Source organism: Cuculus canorus, chromosome Z, assembly GCF_017976375.1.
Source record: "Cuculus canorus isolate bCucCan1 chromosome Z, bCucCan1.pri, whole genome shotgun sequence".
Classification (NCBI taxonomy): Eukaryota; Metazoa; Chordata; class Aves; order Cuculiformes; family Cuculidae; genus Cuculus; species Cuculus canorus.
In genome coordinates this window covers 11987881-12008828 of record NC_071441.1, presented here as the reverse complement: position 1 = coordinate 12008828, position 20948 = coordinate 11987881, and the positions used below count along the sequence as shown (strand labels likewise).

The 20948-nt window shown below is 35.2% G+C and overlaps 1 protein-coding gene across 6 annotated transcripts in view; it reads left to right on the top strand.

Annotated features, from left to right (window-relative positions):
• The window catches only part of ADAMTS6 (ADAM metallopeptidase with thrombospondin type 1 motif 6), a 143224-nt gene that overhangs the window by 72135 nt on the left and 50141 nt on the right, over positions 1 to 20948 (top strand). For all 6 annotated transcript variants that reach the window (XM_009559583.2, XM_054054768.1, XM_054054767.1 and 3 more), the window contains 3 exons: positions 3457 to 3598; positions 14926 to 15033; positions 20185 to 20330. In XM_009559583.2, the coding sequence (XP_009557878.1) occupies positions 3457 to 3598; positions 14926 to 15033; positions 20185 to 20330 (396 nt within the window). The remainder of the gene's footprint in view (positions 1 to 3456; positions 3599 to 14925; positions 15034 to 20184; positions 20331 to 20948) is intronic.

Genomic DNA, 20948 nt, shown 5'->3' with positions numbered 1-20948 from the left:
AATAGGGATTCTGTTAGGAGCCAAATGTTATATATAGGCATGTAAATAGGTCATGTTTCTATATGTATAAAATTCACTGCGTTTATAGTTAATAAGTTTTACTGTTGTTTTTTCCCCTGTAATTTATGGGTTATTTGTTAACAGAATTAAAGAAAGTGTTATCTATACTATCCATGTGTTTATGCATATGGTTGTTTTGCTTTAACAAATAATTCAAAATACTTATAATACATTTAATTTATGATTGATGATCATAGCTTGCACTATAGTCCACGTAATTTTATAACTGATCCAATTCAGTAACATTCAAAACCTTTTCTCAGTGCCAATGTTCTGGGATGTTTTCTTCAACTGCTTTAGGAGTTGTGTTGTACTGTGCATGTTACTGAGGTATTTGGGAGTAGATACTGTACTAAGAGCATAAAGCCTGAAAGGTTGACTTCTGTCCTTTTTGGCCTTGGATACAACACCAATGTTTGTACAGAAGCGATGATCTTCATTTTTGCATTGTTCAGTCAGTAAAGATTCTAACATTGAATCCCTGATTGCAGTTATTTTGATCAAGAAGTGAGCAGTGATAGCATGTCTGAGAGCTTTCAGAGAGTGCCATAGTATCCCTGATGTCTTTCCAAACAGATTAATTTGCTCTCCTATGATATTAAAATACAAAACAATGTTTAAATTCTAGTACAGAGTGTTTTACAAAAATCTTTTGAGACACTGCACTTGAATATTGGGATGAAATTATATGAAGCTTAGCTGTTTTATAACTGAAACCAGTCCCACTACATCCCATGAAACCTCATGAAATTAAGCCTAAAATTAGAAAAATGAGAAAGTCTTTAAGTACTAGTAATATCTTAAGGAGTAAATAGAGTGTAAGGATGAGTTTGTGATCATCTCTCTGCTGCATAATATAGAGATTTATCCACTCCCTGTTAAAAATTATAAATGTTCTGCAGGGATATATTATATTTACACTTACACAAATCAGTTTTGTAGGCCTGATTGAAAATAACTGATAGAGAAGAACAAGGACATAGGCTCAAGAGTACTACTACATCATTCTTGAGTCCAGTAGGGGTTGTCTGGAAAGGTTATGTGTGGTCCTTAGCCTGTATTCATTCTTTGTACACCTTTAGTGATACCGTTATTACCAATGGAAAGTCCTTGGTTTTATTAATAGGTTTTATAATACACACTGTTTATTTTCCAAAATACTTCTGTTCACACTATACAGTATCAGGTTCTCAACCTAAGTTTGTAAAATATGCCAGTTTTGTTCAACTGCTTGAGAGAAATTATGGAACTGAAGCGGAGGGAAAGAGAAATGAACTTTCAGTCTGAGAAGTGGTGATGTGATTTAGCTAGTGAGTTAATGACTGCTTTTTAGTAATCTTCGTCCTTTATTTACTACTACAACAGTGTTTCATTATGGTGAAAATTCTGTCATTAGACAGAAGAGGCACATTTTTGTATTTACTAGAAAGATTTCTGCTTGCATTTCTGCAATTATATGTTTTGTAGAATGGGTATAGACTTTAATTTACAAGTTTGGTGAATGTAAAGTTTTAGATCTGGTTCTGTAATCTAATGTGTGCAAGGGTACAAATGCCTGTGGGGAGAGTCACCAAACGTAATGAGGGTTTTTAAATGCTGTGCCCTTGTCTGTGTGTTTACAGGATCACAATTTACAGACCAAACTCTGCACTATTGGAATTTATGGAAATGTTCCTATCGTATGCCGTATTAGCTCAAGCTGATGTCAAATGCTAAACATCCCACTGTTTGTTTAAGCAAAGTTCCTATCTGCAGCTTGGTCCAGACAAATTAGATTGTATTTGAGTTATTTATGTATTGGAATTATTAACGTGTACTCCTCATATATGCAAAATACAACACTGAAATATTTCAAAAGAATGTAGGATAGTTTCCCAGCTTCTACTATTAGAAAATATATGTGCTTGCAGTAGTAAAACAGGAATGAAGGGTTAATTACATTCATGCCAGAACCACATAGTTGGTAGTTTAAAGGAAGATTTCAGCTGAGAAGAGGGGTGATGTGTGTGTGTTTGCAGGTGAATCACACTAAATTCTTTAAGATTAGTAATCAAATATCATATTTTTTTTTCCTATACTTACCTGTTTGTTGCCTTAGTTTGCCTTCTTCTGAAATAGTCAGCAGTTGCTTCTTTGTTTTTCCAAAGGGTTTATTGTAGTATTTGAAATAATTAAATAAAATAGGGTTTCTATGACTACATAAAATGTGTTGTCTAGGGAGGCCTTTTGCTCTTTTTTTTTTATCTGCAAATGAAAAAGCATAGAGAATTTGAGATCCCAGAAACTAGTGTAGAACATTTACTTCTGAAATTATGTTCTTTTGGCAAGATGCATGGAAAAGATTTGGGGAAAAAAAATCATAAGTGCTGGCAAAATTTGTAGGAATGTTGGAAAAAAATTCAAAGTGTTGGCATAAGAATTCTTTAAAAATCCTCATATTCACAAGTGAAATGAAAGTAAGAAAGCATCTGTCCTTTTTTTATGCACACTGACTAAATAAAACTAATAATTCTATTTACGAAAATACGAAGTTTTCTAAACAGAACACTGTCTACATTTGGCTTTCGTTTTTATTTATTCCACTACACTAAAATATTGTGGTTGAATATGAGCATATTTTGGAAAAAAAAACCACCGACCACCAAACAAAGCAGTGAATATAAAAGAAGAAAATATTAAAATTTTCAAAGATGATGGTCTTAGTTCTGACATGAAATTATGAAGGCTAATTACTATTTATACAGTAGAAGAGGTCTTAGATCTATCTACATTTTGTCACTCACCTAGCATAGGTAAATTTGAAGATTCTGCAGAATTTTTACCACTGTAACTATTTTGTTCACTCAAATGCAAGGAAAACATGCATGTTGTGGTCCTAATCCTATAAACATTTGGTCATATTGAAATTTAAATGTGTTTTATTTAAACCAATTGAGCTGCTCATATCTATAGTATTATGCTTAGCTTTATGAAGGATCAGAAGGATCATTAAGAATTGTAAACTGAATTTCTTCTGTTTGCTTAATTTGTTTATTTTTAGGTCTGTGACCAAATGTAGCTATTCTGTAGTGAAACCAAGTAGGAATATTAAAAAAAAAAAAACGAAAATCAGTCTTGTGTGGCTCAGAAATTCTCGCTTTAAAAAAGGATATTATATGGAATCTATTTCACAACTTAAAATAAGCATTTTTGTTAATAATAATGATGAAAAATTATTTTAATCTCAAGTCCCTCTGATTTCTTTTTACTATGGGTGTACCATCTTACTGTTTGTTTATTGCAGTCATATTTGTTTCACACCCGATGCTGTTAAAAGTAAGAACTAGATACATGATACATTACAGTGCTTTACAGTCAGTAGAATTCCTAATTGATTTGGTCCTTTATGTTGAACAGTTCGGGCCGTGGTACTTGCCTTGATAATGAGCCTCCCAAGCGTGACTTTCTTTATCCAGCTGTGGCCCCAGGTCAGGTGTATGATGCTGATGAACAGTGTCGCTTCCAGTATGGAGCAACATCTCGCCAATGTAAATATGGGGTAAGAAGTCTTAATACTTATGCTGAGTGTTCTGCTTAGTCATTTGTATATATTCCTTTATAACATAAATCTTTAGTTAGATGTAGGAGTGGGTTATAGATGTCTGATAGTATGTCTGGTGCCATCATATGTAAGCAAAGGGTACATTTTAATCCTTATGCTGCATCTTTTGCTTGAGTCATTTGTATACTGAACACCAAAATGTGTGGGGGACAATGAGCTGGGGAAAGCATTTTTTAATTTTAGAAAAAAAAGGAACCCAGAACATTTGATCCTGCTCCTTGTAAAGTGTGGTACAGGATTTTGCCTGATTTCTGTTAAGTAAGTTCAGGTTCATGTTGTGTTGATCTCGAAACATGAAACCTGTTGTATTGGCTTTAACTTTTCCACTTAAAGCTACATTTTGAAATTACTTTTGTACTTATATCGATTTGTCAGGTCTGGTTTTCTTTTTTTTTTTTTTCCCCTCCCCTCCCCCGATATTGAGTTTATTGTTTCTCACATTGTTCAGATCTTTTCTTGGAAAGATGAATTACCGTTATGGGAACAGAGGAATATGACGCTAGATAGCTAAATAGAACACTGAATAGCTAGGTACTAGCAAATATTTGGATGCAGGTACTAGTGTGCAATAATTAAGGTAATCAAATTAACAGTAGAAATAAAAACCTGCACACTTAGGCTATTATGCAATAAATTTATAAATACTTTAAATCAAAAGTATGTAGTAAAAGAATGCATTTTGCTGTGCTTTTCGTCAAATAATCAGCTGACACTAAATTAAATAAACCTTGAAAACATATCTAGTCATTTACAGTGAATAGTTTTAATATTAATTTAATTTTTTGATTATTCAAATAAAACAATGTAACCATTGAACTTATACTCTATTTACTTCTTTAAAACCTAGCTACAAGAAAGTCCATCTTTATTAACCATTGGGTGATAAATACAATAGTATTCTTGGGATGCCTCTTTGGCAGATCACATTGTGGAAAGGAATTAAACGCTGTATGTAGCTGGCTGACTAGCTCACTGGGTCTTCTACTCCTGATCCCTCATCAAACTTCTTTTGGCCTCTATTGTTTCTCTTTAAGTTCTCACTTTTGACAACTGTTCTTTAAGAGCCTTATTTCCTGTCACTACATCTAAGTCATACCTTTTCTTTTCTTTATTTTCTTACATTTTTTCACCACACAATCTTTTATTTTCAGACTAAGGAAATCCACAAGTATTTAATCCATGATTTATAGTACGCCTTTGGAGATATACTGTGTTTTAAATTAAACTGGAAAGTTAATAATGTGCAAAACCTGGCTTTTCCACATGTATGTTATTTTTTCGAACAGTGTTAAACTCTGTAGTCATTGTTGTGATGATCACACAGGACAGTACAATTTCTTTCTTAAACAAGTTTCTAAACCACAAACAATTGAAAGTAATGAAGATGTGTAGGAAATCTTGGCTTTCTGCCTTCCACTTTCTTTCTGTTTTAAATTGTTCTAAATTTTTTTTTTAAATTCCCTTACAGTTACAAAAAAAAGACGTCAACTCTCAATTGAGGCAATAGAAGTTGTTATGTCTTCATGTGACACTACCAGTGCTCTGAACTGATACAGAATCATAGAATTGTAGAATTGTAGAATTGTAGAATGGTTTGGGTTGGAAGGGACTTTACAGATAACCCAGTTCTGCCCCACTTGCCATGGGCAGGGACACCTTCCACTGGGTCAGGTTGCTCAAAACCTCTTCCAGCCTGGGCTTCAACCTCACCAGGGATGGGGCTGCCGTCTCTGGGCAGTGTGTGCCAGTGCCTCACCACCCTCACAGTAAAAACTTTCTTCCTAATATCTAATCAAATCTACCCTCTTCCAGCCTAAGCCCATTACTCCTCATCCCATCACTACACTCGCTGATTAAGAGTCCCTCCTTGGCTTTCCTGTAGGCTTCCTTTAAATGCTAGAAGGCTGCTCTAAGGTCTCCCTGGGGCCTTCTCTTCTCCAGGCTGAACAATCCCAACTCTCTCAGCCTGTCCTTGTATGGGAGGTGCTCCAGACCTCTGATCATCTTTGTGGCCTTCCTCTGGTCTTGCTCAGACAAATCCATGTCATTCCTGTGCTGAGGGCTCCAGAACTGAATGCAGTGCTCCAGGTGAGGTTTCATGAGAGCAGAGGGAAAGAATTGCCTCCCTTGACCTCCTTGTCACACTTATTCTGGTGCAGCCCACACTTCTGATGTGGCGTAGGATATAGTTGGCTTTCTGGGCTGGAAGCACACCTTGCTGGTTTACGTTGAGTTTCTCATCCACCAGCATCCCCAAATCTTTCTATTGATTGCTCGCAATCCTTTCTCTGCCTAGACTAGATTTGTGTATTTTATTGTGTTCCATCAGTGTGCCATCAATGTAAGCCTGACTTGTAAGTGTCTCAGAAAAAAATAAATCTATTTAAATAATGGGCTTCAGACTTCATGCATTAATATAATAGGTTATTGTAGAAGTCTGGTAATATCTGCTCTAAGAAATTATATACATTTAAAATAGCTTCTGCATTTAAAAATATTGTCTGCCATATCCAGAATGCTCTCAAAGTATAATCATGATGATTATGATCATACAGATTTCAAGCGATAATTTTGAAGAGGGGAAAAAAAATGTCTTCGGAAGCTGATAGTGGAGACAGAAAATATCCATGCAAGACCTATTTTCTTACTTAAGTGTTTTTTAGAACTGAGTAGTGGTACTAGACCTAAATGCCAGGGAAAGCTAAGTTGAGTATTCTGTTCAAGTCTTTCATTATCAAAAGTAAAAAGTTACTGCTTTGGATATTCCTATTTGATGTACTGTTCACATGAAGATGCCATTAATAGTTCATAGATCTTATTCTAACGGACACGTGCAACTATGGATGGAAAAACATAGTGAAAATCCCTGATTAACAATGGACTTAGTTTGTATACTAATATATTTCTAGCACTTCTTTTAGACCTTTTTATTTGAAATGCCTGCTAACAAAAGAGTAGAGCAGATTTTCCAATATGGAGTTTAGTCACCAAGTAGGAAATAAATTCCATACCAAAAGGAAATCTCCGAGAATATTACTGCCTTTTTCTGTTGCTCATTTTCTTTAGTGATTTGTGATGGTGAGACATAACTAGAGAAACAGCTGAACTCTTAAATCAAAGACCAAAAAGTTACGAGTCTCCTTTGGGGTCTGATGTAGCTGTCAAGATAGTTGTGTTTTTACAGTAACTTGGAACATCTTCATGTACTTTCTTCTTTGGAATTCTTTCATAATGTCTTACTAACCTTTAGAAAAATTACCTCTTTCAACCATCTAGCTTTAACTTTAATCTGTGTTCATTGCCTTTTCTCCGTATCTCCTCATCCATTCCATTCCTTCTGTATATTTTAAACTGTTTGTTGCTTTTGAGCATAGGTCATGGCCTAATCCTGCAAAGAATTTTGCACATTTGAGTACCTGAAGTGTTCCTCACTTGGGAGCTTGAAGTTCAATACTTGGAGAGATGTTTGAACAATTAAGCCTTGAACAAAAGACCTTAAGGGGCTGCAAGTTTCTGCCTTTCTGTGTGCTGTTTACTGACAATGAGCCAGTGTGACCTTAAAAGGAGCTCTTTGGTAGTTGTTTTGATACTGTAAGTACTAGACCTAATTAAACTGTTTAGTCACTTAAGGCCAGAACTGCTCAAGCAAAAGCATAGTGGCTTTCGGTCAGATTTCCCTGTATTGTTCAGCACATTAGTTTAGACAAGGATTCAGAGATATTTTACTTCTTTGAGCTTAAAAAATAAAACTACATGTTAGCAAGTAGACCTGATCCTTCTAATGTTGCATGTGCATAATTTGTTTTACTCGTACTTTCAACCATGTCTGATACAGGAACAATTTTAGAGAATGTAAGTGAAGAAATAGATACTTCGAGTAGAGAGTTAAGAGGCAATATCACAAACTGCTTAAAATATTTCATTTTTAGGATACGTATTCAGATTCAGGAGAACATTAAATACGTTAGATTTGTGACTTAGAGTGAGCCAAATTATGTAATGGATGAAATTTCGCCATATAATAATGATGCATACCTTTTTCCTAAAGGCAGTACATTCCTTCAATTATCTTACTGGTTTCACTGTGATGGGAGATTTTGAGATTATTAGGTACAGTGCTAGTTCTTGTTCACTTATATAGCTACTGGATACACTATATCTTCCAGGATGATGCACTGAATTCTCTTCTGCTGATTGTCAAGTGTGTCTCAGTTCTTCATTCTATTTGTATGCCAGTTCTCCTGATAGTTCTGAAACTTTTTTTCAATCATTTTGTTAAGGTGAGTGGAAGGAGAATGTTTTTCATTGACTCCTTACCTCCTTAACATTTGAGCATCTGCCTAATAAAAGTTGGCTGTTGGCTGTCTCTGGGTTAACTCAGGAAAGAATTCCTGCCTTGACTTTGAATTTTTGTTTTACGAGTTTAAATAATACCTGGAATATGCCTGACTGTAACTTACAGATTTTGTGGTTCAAAATAATTCTTTGCTTTAGAGCTGGTCCCCACATTTTTAGTACAGAGGCTAAAACCTCAGACATTTTAATAGCAGTTAATACTTTATGCATATGGTTGACATTGCTGTGGTGCATTTTATGATCTGTGAAGCTGTTGGCTGCTAGCATGGGTTTCAGAGATAGTGCCTCACAATTCTTTGGTATATACATTTTTTTAATTTTATGCTTTTCCACCACTACTGGTGTCAGTAAATACTTTGAGTAGGGGGAATAGAGGACAAACTCTCCTTTCCTTTGCATACATGGCTTTGCTGAAATCAGCAGGACCGGTCCTTGTGTTTCACGCTAGAGTTTAACACATCAGGTAATGTATTTTAGCAAATGACAGGTAGCTCTCTTCTTTGTCATGGTCTTATGTTTGCAATTAAGTTCTCCAGGTTGTTTGCCAATGAAAATAGCTTTAAATTAAAAAACCAGTTTTTATTCACATTTTGTTAGTGTGTTTTGGAGGACAGATAGAATTCAAACTATGAACTTACTGCTTGTAAATAGACAGAATGAAGATACATTCCTAGAATAAGGAGTTTTCCTGCTGCATTCAATAGCTCTCTTGTATAAGTTGTCTCTAGGAAGTTTTTAATGAGTTATGGGGAATGGCCATAAAGTTAATTACCATTAATGGAAAGTTGCTGGGAAGGTATTGACAACAGAAATGCAGCTGTCATTCCATCACTGCTTCCTAGTTTCTGTTGTTCCAGTTCAGAGACAGAATAGTTTAATGAAATGAGTTGGTAAAAGCCAAGACAAAACAGCATTGGTCAACTAAGTGTTAAATCCAAGAGAGTAAACATTGCTATACACAACTGTTCTACAATATTTCTTTTAGGGCGAAATAGCCTGCATTACAGTTGATGCTTGTAATCAGGTGATACAAACTTTAATGTTAGTGAATTGTCACTTTCTTAAGCTGTCATCTTTTTCATGAAACACTGAGATGATTTACTCCACTTAAGTAAAGAGAAGTATTAAGGTCAATGTTGAGTTTTTATACGAAGGTGCAAGCAGATTCTGGAAACTGTTTTTTCAGAAGAAAAGGCAGAGAAACCACTCCTATATCTTTGCACCAGAACCACTTTTGTTCCCTCACCTGTTGATGCTTTGACTGAGATTGTCCACTCAGTTGAATCTGTACAAAGAACATAGTAGCTCACTGAAAGGTGACTTCTTTTCCCCATTTTCATACATCATGCCATGGCTAAGTAGCTTTATACTTGGTGTTTCTTATATCACATTACTCACAGCTTGGTAGTAAAAGTATGTGTAGACAAAGAGAGGAATTGAAGATCCTGGTTTTATACTCTTGTCGTTTTTGTCAAGCTTTCCATTATTTTTTATTTCATAAGGTCTTGCTGGTCAAATGCAAAGCCTCTCAGTACTATTATGCAGGCCTTTTGGATTTAGCATGATTAAAGTTTCAAGATTTCTTGTGTAAGGACTTACAGGATTGTGCCTTAATTAAGGGCGGTTGAAGCACTTTCAGCTTTATTCTTAAAGGAATTTTGTTCCCTTTTTTTTTTTCCCTAAGATTAGGATGTATATAGTCAAAGCAAATCCCAGAGTTTTTCCTCTTTATGAACCCTAAAGTAGTTTTACGTGCTTTTTGTATCAAGTTCCCGTAGTCCCCTTTCTTCTTTCCTAGGACTTTCTTGTCCCCAACCCCTCTTTGTCTTTCTTTTTCTCTTTCTCTTACACAAGAGACACAGATGCCTGGATGTTACAAAAGCATTTAAAGAGTGCAAGGGGAAGCTAGTGATCAGAGCAGGCAGAATGTGTTAGGTGACAGCAGGAGCTATAATGAGGTTCTGGATACTGGAATGTGGTTTTCATGAAGATGAAATATGTCGCATGGGTTTGAAAGGGAAGATGCTACTTGGAGGTAATTGACGTTGTGGGGCTTCTGTAGTTCCCGTAGGTTCACATAAGCACCCAATATTTAGGAAAGACTGCTGGTAACATCATACCAATGTGTGACTTAAGCTTCAGATTCTATTTCACAGTTTTTCAGCATGTTGTGATTTTTAACGTGCTGCACCACTTAATGAGCATTTGGTAGCAGAGCATTGAGATTTTTTGGGTGCTTATCTGAACTAAACTTTGAACCTTCTGAAGCTCACTTATAATTATAGTCTTCTAACTTCAACCATATTGCTAGCAGTATTTCAGCAGTGAGGCTGAAAATACTCTAAGTTGATGCTTTTCAGGTCAGAATTGTAAGTTACAATTCCAGCTAATTATGCTGGAATTTTATGCTCTGTTTTAGCAAATGCTCATCAAGAGGTGCAGCATATTATAGATTAAATGTGCTGAAGTAACATAAAATCATAATTAAAATTTTATGAACAAAAAATGGAACTCTGAAATTATCATAGTTTAATATGCTTTGTTAATATATTTCCCATCTTATTTTTTTAATATATGAGCCAAACTGCTAACTTTTGTTAGGAACTTTGATTAGTGTTGAGAACTTTAAGAACAGCACAGTAATTTGATCTTTGCTCATATTACTGAGTATTCATAGTGCTGTATTGATACCAGATATGGTGATGATTAGGCTATAGGATACTTACATGTCACATAAGTTGAAATGCCTATATGTAACTCTGCATGACACAACAGAAAGAGGCTCCGTCATTGATGACACTTAGGCAAAAGGAAGATAATTTCATTTGCTGTTTTTTTTCTCTAGATGGGTTCAGCTTTGTTTAATTTACTGCAAATACAAGCATCCGAATTCCAAACTGAAGTCATGGAGCCCTAAGATACACCGTTACAGGTTGTCATCTATCTTGTCTTGATCTTGTAAAAGGCCTCAGCTTCAGTTTATGTTTCCTGGATTTTTGAAACATTTTCCCTTGTCTGCTTTACAAAATAAGTTATTAAATTCACACATTTGGAGACTGACTATCAGGACATTAATTAATTTTTAAATTATACTTTCTCTTAGTTTCAGTGAATTATTCACACTAATTTAATCTTGGTGAAGGATGCATTAGCTTCATCCTGTGTCCACCAGGCTACCCTGAAGGGTCAGTTTACATTGGTGGGTGGCTGTGGGTGAGTGGATGGGTGTGCGTGCATGCTTGTGTGCATGTTAGTGTGTGAAAATAGCAGTATACTTTCTACCAGTGATTTTGAGCGTGACCTTTCCAGAGTATTTCCTCATATGTTTTTAAGACCGGCTCTTTCAAAACAGTTGCTTAGAGGTGTTACAAAGAGGGTGGTGCTAGTAACCAAAAAGCTTGAATAAGTAAATGTAAACCAAGGTAGTACCAGGTGTACAGCTGAGCTGGAGAACAGAAAACTTTATGTACCTTAATCAGAATTTCTCTGATAACTTTCCAAAATCAGGTGACAATAAAGAAAACATAGCCATAGTATTAGCTGGTCTAATTCCATTTTCATTTAATGAAATAACAGCACAGATGTATTTTCCATTTCTTATTAGATATCTTATTCGTTTTCAAATGTTATTTTTCATTATATGTACAGGGTGATGGAGAATATACTGATTCTACTCTTCTAAATGCAAAATAGCAGGGGAAAATCACTTTTTAAATAAGTTTGGCTATTTTTAAACAAAATTACAAAAACACTTTATAATTTCTTGTTTTCAATATAAATTAATTCTACAAATTGATACATTGTGTTGTTTCAGTTTATAAGTCCTCAATGTTTTGCATAATTTTCCATAAAAAATATTCTGTTGGTTTTTAAATATTGTCTGTCTGTCTCAAACAGAACTCCTTCCTGATTCAAGCAGAGCGTTTTGCTCAAATCTTAATAGTGTCGTACAGCCCATAGTGATTTTACATTACTTTTAGTTTGTCTTTTATGATTTACTGAGGCAAACTTCTGCTGAAATTAAGGTCTACATAAGGACTACCAGACAATGTCAGTTACAATATCTAGTTTTGTTATCGTGCTTTTCATTCTATCTCCCAAAGCAATTTTAGGAAGAAGGAAGATATTTTTCTCATTTTTTGGAATAGGGAGGTAGGCTGACCTGCTTAGAATCATCCTGCAAACAGATGAATGACTAAAATAGTTTCAGAGTGCTGTCTCCATTACTTCACATAGTTCAACTGATTATTTCTTTGGAATTAAAATGTTTGAGTGATGCTAGTTCAGTGAATCCAGAGAAGACTAGTGCTGCAAAGAAGCCTGGCTGTACAGGAGGGATCCTTTACCAAGGAAGTTGTTAAATACTCTCATTTGTGAACACATTAGCTTTGCAATGAGATACATGTTTTAATTATTACTTTCCTTTATATGTTAACATATAGATGGTGTAGGCATATCAGAAGTAAAATTCTGCACATAAACTGTGAAGCACAAACCAGAATTCTGGCTTCAAATCACCCTGAAAATATAAATGTTTTCAAATTCTGTACTGTTATCCAGATTTGATTTTTTTGCTTCTGTCTATATTGGAATGGTTGAAATTCTTTGTTGCTTAAGGCAATTCAGTTTTCGGCCGTTCAGAACATAGAAACAAATGGCACAATGTCAATATAGCCATAAATTTTAACATTTGGACTTGATCAGATGCAAAATAAACACAAAGTCACAAGCAGAATCACCACAGTCTGACATTTTAATTATTATTTGATGATGTAAACCACACATGAAATGTGAACAAGTAAATTACACTGTTTGCTCAGCAGAATGAGCAAGTAGATTAAATGTATAAGTGAATAAGGCAAGATTATGAAAGGAGCACCTCATACTGTGTCTGAAAGGAACCAGTTTTAGGTTTCAACTCTGAAATCCATACTATATTGAAGTTTGGATTCATAGTTGGTGTAGATGTGAATTTGATTGAGTGTTGAACTTTAGCAACTTAATGGCTGTGAAATTTGTAATCTAGCTAGATTTTTGAAGAATCTTTGTCATATATCTTCTGTTCTTGCCTTATTCTATTTGATATTTTAAACCATGTATTTATTTATGAGTGTATATCTTAATCTGAAAATTTTTATCACCTCAGTGGTGAAAGGAAGTGTTTTATTCAGAGATTTATGTAAGCGAGCATGTTTCTGTTTGCATTCTTCAATGAAAAACTTAAAACTATCTTACTTTTTGGATTAATACTGGCTGCAGGTATGCCTTTACAAGTGGCAATATTTCTCCTAAAAAAAGGCTCAACGATTCACTTAGGTTTTCATAGGGCCATCCACAAATTAGCAGAAAATACGTTAGGACTAATTATCAAAAATTGGGTGGAAGCTCCAGAAGTCATCAGTATTTGTTTGTTGTCATTTCAGACCATTCTAGTATGGTATATTTTTAATGGATTTTTTAAAAAGTATTTTGTTGCTACCAATCATCAAGCTAAATATACTATATTAACAATCCTGCAAGAATGGCACCAGCTGATTTTATCCTGAGAGTTTTGCATTATTCATGAAAAACTTGTACTGTTAAACTGTTACTGCAGCTGCAGTGAATAACATGTAAATAAATCCATTTGTATGTGCAGTATAATGCAAGAAACATGAATCTTAGGGTAAAACATAGCAGTTGTTCCTGTTGATGTGTACAGAGAAGACAGCTGAAGTGGCAGATACTCATTCATTTCCTCAGAGAAACAATGAACTTTGGGGGTGGAGGGTGGTGTGGTGTGCCTAATAACTTTAATTTACTCACACTGTCTTTTCTTTTTTGCTGTTTGTACCAAGGTTCAGCCATAGAATCTATGCAAGTTTTATTCATAGGATGTGATTTCAAGACGCAGTTAAATAAAATCAAATAGTAATGACTATCATAAAATCACTTTAAAGATCTGAATATCCTTAAAATTTAGAAAAATACATAAAAATGGAAGATATCAGTATACAAGTTGTGAACTCTTGAACAGATCTTGAAGTAATACAACAAAGATTATCATCTAAGTGGTTTACTGTAAAATCAAAAGACTTCTGATTCCATTCTGCATACATAGCTGAATCCAAGGGCAACTGAAGCAACTATAAGATTTACAGTGTTACAAAAACTTTGGATCATGTCTATATTATGAATTTCAGTCCTTACATAGTTTAGCAATGAATCTCCAACATCAACAGAACTGGCTTAATTTGAATGAGTAAATGTGCAAAAACAAATGAGAAAACATGGTGGGAAAAAAGGTGATTTGAAAACCTGTGCTTTTTTTAATACTGACAACCTAGGAAGATAGCATAGGCTAAATAATTTATGCAGTATCACCTGCAAGTCTAAAAAGCCTAGAGGAAATTGCTTACTAGGTAGCTTAATTAGTACTAAATATACATGTACTATTTTAGAAAGTGTTCCAGAAGATGACTGCAAGTAGTCTGAGCTCAGAAACTTATAATAAATTAATAGTATGCTTTTACCATGTAATTTTCAGGCAGATAATGACAATGGGGAGATACTCCAGTACATCGGAAGACTACTTTTACAGTCACCCTAAAATATACTAAACCTAAAATTAGAACTAATCAAGCAAAAAACCAACTGTAAAACATTACTTGCATGACAGGTGTAAAAACACATTCTTGTAGTCTACATTTTGGTACTTCCAGAATTTTTTTTGGCAGAGTATTCTAGGATAGAATATGGTGGATTTGAAATTGCTTCAGAATATTTCACAACGATGTATAGATTTATCTCTCCAGCCCAGTTCTTAATAGTCACTGTTCAAAACAAATTTGTGTATACACGTGTGTATGAGGACTGAAAGCAACTTTAGGCTTGTATTCTGATCAACTTGCTTCTGCCTTCTTTCCTAGGAAGTGTGTAGAGAGCTCTGGTGCCTCAGCAAAAGTAACCGCTGTGTAACCAACAGCATTCCAGCAGCTGAAGGTACTCTTTGCCAAACAGGGAGCATTGAAAAGGGGGTAAGTACAAATATTTTATTGTTTTGAGAAGCAATTTGTTGTTTAAAGGCTACAGGAATAAATAGCTAGAAAATTAAAGTACTTATGAAAAACTATAAGGGTTCCATAAAAGTGCTATTATGTCAGTACATGTTTGCATCCTGACGGAAGTGTCCTACTATTCATCCTCACTATAAAATTCGATAACTTGGATCAACACATCCCAACCCACCGTGACACATGCTCTCTGTATACTTTTTTAGTAACTTTTGCAAAAATGCTTTAGTTTAATCTTTATTAAATTTTGTAGCACTCTTCCACTAAGGACTGTTAAAATTCCAGGTCTGGCAGGGACTTTGAAAATGTGTAACATATATCTAGAACTTGAACTCTAACTTCATTAGGAGATAAAAAAATTCTTTATTCCTTCAGACATAAGCTGAATAATACATGCACGTAGAAAAAAATGTTGCCTTTTTTAAAATGTTTCCCTGAAAGCCCATGCTTCCCAGTGAAATTTCTATGTTGACTTTGAATTATTCTTTCAGTACCCAGTTATACTTGTGTAACTGTGTGGCTTTAGAGGACTTTGCTGTGCAGTCTGATGAACCTCTCTACCTAACAAGAAAATACAGAAAGTCATTGTTGCAACAGAGAAGGCTGGTGCTACTGCACCTGTCTGAATATGTGAATTTTGTTTTTAAAATCATGTCTGTCTATCAGTAATTTCATATCTAGTTCTGAAACTTAGTTTTGGGTTAGGAATAGTAGAAGAATGCTTCTGAATCACAAGGCAAAACCTATGCAGATCTTAAAGAGGAAAGCAAATTATTTTAATTAATTTACAGCACATGTACTGAGGAAAAATAGTGAATTCCATATGCCTTTTTTCAAGATTATATGTGCTATGTAGGTTTGTATAAAGTGAAGAGACCATATTGTATTAAACAGTTTTAGGTGTCTGTCTGAGAGTTGCTGCATCTGTCCGTAAGATTTGCAACTCCAGACTGGCTTTTTTTCCTAATGACAACTAATGACATCTATTCTCATTCACACTTCTGCCATGCAAGCTTGGCTAGTTTCAACAAAGATTAAACTGCATTTTGACATGCAATCTGATGTTTAAACAAAAAGAATGAAAGCTTTTGGGCATCTGTCACAGTTCATTAATGTTTCTTGATGGATTAATTCAGGGCCCGTAATCTAGCATTGTTCTGATGGCTATTCCATGCTGAATTTGGAAATACTGGTAAACTATGTTAAATAAATTTATTGAAGGGGTCATTTAAAAAAAAAATAGAGTGCTTAGATTTAGCCAGTGAAAATAGAGAGACCATTGCATTCTACCAAAAATATTACCTTTTACTAGAGTAATAGAAAATTATAGAAGCCCTACTCTTAAAGCAACAGACTAGGTTTATTTTGGAACCACCACTCATTGTCAATGTCAAGGAGCAATTTATCTCAATTTATAATTTTTAAACCATAAAAATTCTTACTTCAGTGAAGATGTTTTAAGATATCTTTTTTCAGTCATCACTATCTTGTTCCATTGTTAGGTTTTTGAGGGAAATCAGAGAATCCATACTGTTTCCCAAAGGTAATCTGTTCATGACCGTTAACAGCAGACAACTGCGTCTGTAAACTTCAACTTCAAAGGTTCCTGTAAATTAATAGTTCCTGATAACAAAAAACCAGAAAATAGAAGCTCTTTCCAGAGACGTAGTTCTCTTTACCGCACACAAAGGAGAAAATAATAGGTTACAATTCTGTAACACTTTATTATTATAACTTTTATATTGCAGTCACACCTTAAGGCTACAACCTAATTAGGCCCTATTTTGCTGGGCTCTGTCCAAATATATAATAAATGACGTTTCCCGCTCTACAGGCCTAAGAAGATTTCAGAGTACTTCATCATATTTGGACAGTCAATTTCTGCTTTTAGTTACATTAATGTAAATTTCGTGTAACTGTTAAGCAAAATTTGATGCAATGTGCATTAATACCTTGTTGGCAGAGTTGGGAGGGATTTCTATGATTAAAATTGCCTAGTGCTGTATTATAAAACCTTCTTTCAGTTGCTTATATAGGCCTGCCAAACTTTTAACTCTTCAGGTTGAAATTTTCCATATTAGATGTCTGCCTGTGCGTGAAGGTTTTTAAAGTGTGTTCCATAAAAGTTTCTCAGCTTTTGCATATAGGGAAAGAGTGGTTTCTTGGTAGTGGTGGAACTTGTACATTCTGTTTTGAAGCTTTAATATGTTCACACTTTGGTGAAGTATTTTACTTATTTCTGGGTTCAAAAAGGTACACTTTTTTTCCTAATTTGTAATAATGATTTTAAATATACATGAAGTTTCTCTCTAGTATACCCAGAGATGCATTTGTGAAGGTAAACTAAATGATAGACTGTTAAAATGATAGACTGTTAAAAAGACTCTAATCAGGAAATTGTACTTGTGTCAAATCTTTAATTAAATCTTGTAAGGAGGCTATTGTCTTCAGTTAATAAAATCATTGTCACTTAATTTATCTCTATAATGAGAGGAAAACCAGAAGATTTTATCCCTCGTGTAATTCACATAAATACTTAATTCTCCACAATTGTACCACTAGAGGCATTGCGAATCACAGTGCCTTATGGATATATCTATACTAGCTAAAAATGGGAGTTCACTGTACAGACTACATTATGTGTTATGCAAACATTTATTGATAGTCTGTATTTAAGAGAAGTGCCATATGAAGGGTTCGTTATTCGGATGGATGCCTGCTTATTGGCATAAGCCTCTGATTTGTAAATTTTGAACTTCAAGAAGAAAAACCCCTCTTTTCTTCAGTGCAACTCCCTGAAACCTTGAATCTTTTTTTTTTTTTTTTTTTTTCTGAAGAAGGGTGTGGTGGACTGACCCCATGCAGCCTCAAGGCCCCCACCCAGTTGTTCACTCACTGTCTCCCCCAGGGCAGGGGAGTGAATGTTCTGTGTCAAAAGTGAGAAGTCATGGGCTGAGGCAGACAGCTTACTAAGTGAAAGGAAAAGAAAGAAAAAGCCGACTAGACAAAGGCCATCACTTAATATTTCCAACCAGCAGACTGTTGCCCAGTAAGTCTCTGAGCAGTGGCTACTTTGGAAACACTCCCACCCCAGTTTTACTGCTGACTATGATGTTATCGGGTATGGGTTATCCTTTCGGTCAATTTGAGTTGTCTATCGATGCTGTTTCCATTCCCAACTTCTTGACCACCCCCAGCCTACTCCCTTGCATGACAAATTGAGAAAGCCTTGATGGTGTCCAAGCAGTATTCAGCAACAGCTGAAACGTCAGGTCATACAAACCTAAAATGCTGCCCAGTAGGGTCTAGTATGAGGAATACTTTGTCTCCGCCAGACCTGGTAGAAAAGCAAATGCATTTTGAACCTCAGATTCAAAATGGTCTGCTTTTTCTTTTTTGTAGACACATTATGGCTTGGTTTTTGTTTCTTTAACTGATAGAGGGTGAGGCTTATAAACAGAAATGTGTTGAATTATAATACCTGTGTTTTAAAACAGGTACAGTACATTGCAGAGAAAAAAAGAGGTCAAGGAGGATGTATATATTTTGAGAGAAGGAACAAGAATGAATGTGACTAGAAACATAATGCTACAGGTCTCATGAATGTGGAAATAATAAGGAATGATAGCGTGTGTTGTATGCAGAACTGTGTAGTATCTGTGTGCATTTGCTGATGCTAAGCTATACATTTTGATATCAGTATATAATTTTAATGCACGTTTTTGAGAGCTGCGCACTAAGATGCTGACACATTTGATAGTCCAGAAGTACCTTTTATTCAAAATGACTGAATGGTTAAATTCTGTTTCCAGTTGCCTTAAGAAGAATCTAGAGTAATTCACATCATTGTGAATGGCTATATTTACTTGTTTACACTTGTCCCACATTGGTTAGACTGAGGCTATAAGTGAGCCTTAGGATTCACCTTCTCTAAGGATAAGTGAAAACTTGGCTTTTCTGTAGCTATTAGTCAAAGTCAATGCTGAGCCTCCCAGTAGTTCTTGTGGGTGGACTGGGTATGTCTGTCCATGTCTTCTGTGCATGCCTCAGTACTTTTTTGTCAAATTTGTATAGCTGAATTTGGACACAGATGATGTCTGGCTTTCTTTTTGGAAAAAGTTAATATTGTGTCTGTTATGGAAATTTAAGAGAGTTGAACGCCAGATGCCCACCTTTTGGAAGTGAGATATGGAGATTCAGATCACAGTAGACCCGAGGCCATCCTCTACTCAGTCACCTAAGCCTGTAATGGTGAGACATGGTTATTTGAGCAAGGTACTCGAGATTCTCGTTGGTGCTGTAGACACCAGAGAGTGGATCAAACTATGAGCTCCAGGATTATTTTTGAATGACGTAAAAAGGTTTCTGACTAAGGAAATTATGAACTTAATTTAACAATTAGCCATTTGTGTGATTATCTGTCATTTTGTATGTCTGATGTAAGTTACAGTGTTGCAAAGTTTAATTGTTCGCATGAGTGAATTACGCATGTTCGTTCTGTTCCTGAACAAGTGGCCAGTTGGTGTTATAAAATGATTTTCTGTACCATGTCTAATGTTTTGGCACTATTTTTATTATGTCTGTAGGGTTAGTATAAACAAAATACTGCAACAAATTCTTCCTCCGTTGTAACCTTGTCCAGATTTTCTTTTTTAAAATGTAAGGGAGTATTTTCTTAAAAATAGTATTGGGCATAATTTTTCATTTTGCATAATGAAGCCCCTAAATGAATCCTAAGTGGAGGTTGTTTTACTAAACTAATCTTAGAAATGAATCTTAGTGTTTAAAAGAACATAAGCAACTTGCAGTTCCTTTAATATGAAACATCAGTGAGGATGAATGAAGAAGAAAGAAAATCTTTATTTTAAGCTTGCTTTAAAATCTGGTGTGTGTTAGGGTCCTATAATTCAGGACGTAGTGAAGACAATTAACAAATCACACACACCCTCACCAATGTCTAAACATGGCTAGAAAAAGTAAAATATTAGTCTTTTTATCTATACAGAGAATGCTAATGCCTGTAACTGGTCATTGTCTGACCCTTATATTTTTCTGTCCTGATAACTCTGTCAGCCTGGAAGCTAATTTTGTGATTTTTTTTGTGAAATCTTTCAGTGGTGTTATCAGGGAGAGTGCGTACCTTTTGGCACTTGGCCCCAGAGCATAGATGGAGGCTGGGGTCCGTGGTCAATATGGGGGGAGTGCAGCAGGACCTGCGGGGGAGGAGTCTCCTCGTCTATAAGACACTGTGACAGTCCAGCGTAAGTAGCTAAAGTAAGCTGGAGCCAACAAAAAGACGCATTTGGAAATTATTAAGAACTGTGGTTTCGCATGTTATCTATAAAAAATGTTTTGCTAGTTTGCCAACATTTGTCTTCAAAATAGCAGACAGAAACACTTAAACAGGAGAAGTTCACTAGACATACTTTTAACATTTTTAATGTATCTTGTGTGCTGTAAAGATAGCTGGATTTATATTTAGCAGTAATCAGAGTGGTTTTCTTTTTGTGACTTGTTGTTCATGCAAAATATATTTAATTTATATCTTAGATTTCTTTCTTAAGACATATTACCTCTAATGCTTGTCTAGGATATAAAATTACTGTTACAAGTTATTAAAAAAACAAATGCAGTATTTCCAAGCTTTTGTATACAACTGCTCACACATAAACTATAGTTAGTAATCTTGTGTTGCATACCATACATTTATATGTTGTCATGTCCAGCGCTTAGTTGTGACTTCCCACTGAGACCTAAAAACAATTCAGCAGCTTCTCTCCTTGCTACTACTCCCTGTTGGTCCATGCACCCTCTCTCAAAGAGGGGCCTCCTTCTTCTCTACAGCTTGGATGGGCTGTGTGTATGTGTTCTGGTCCTGT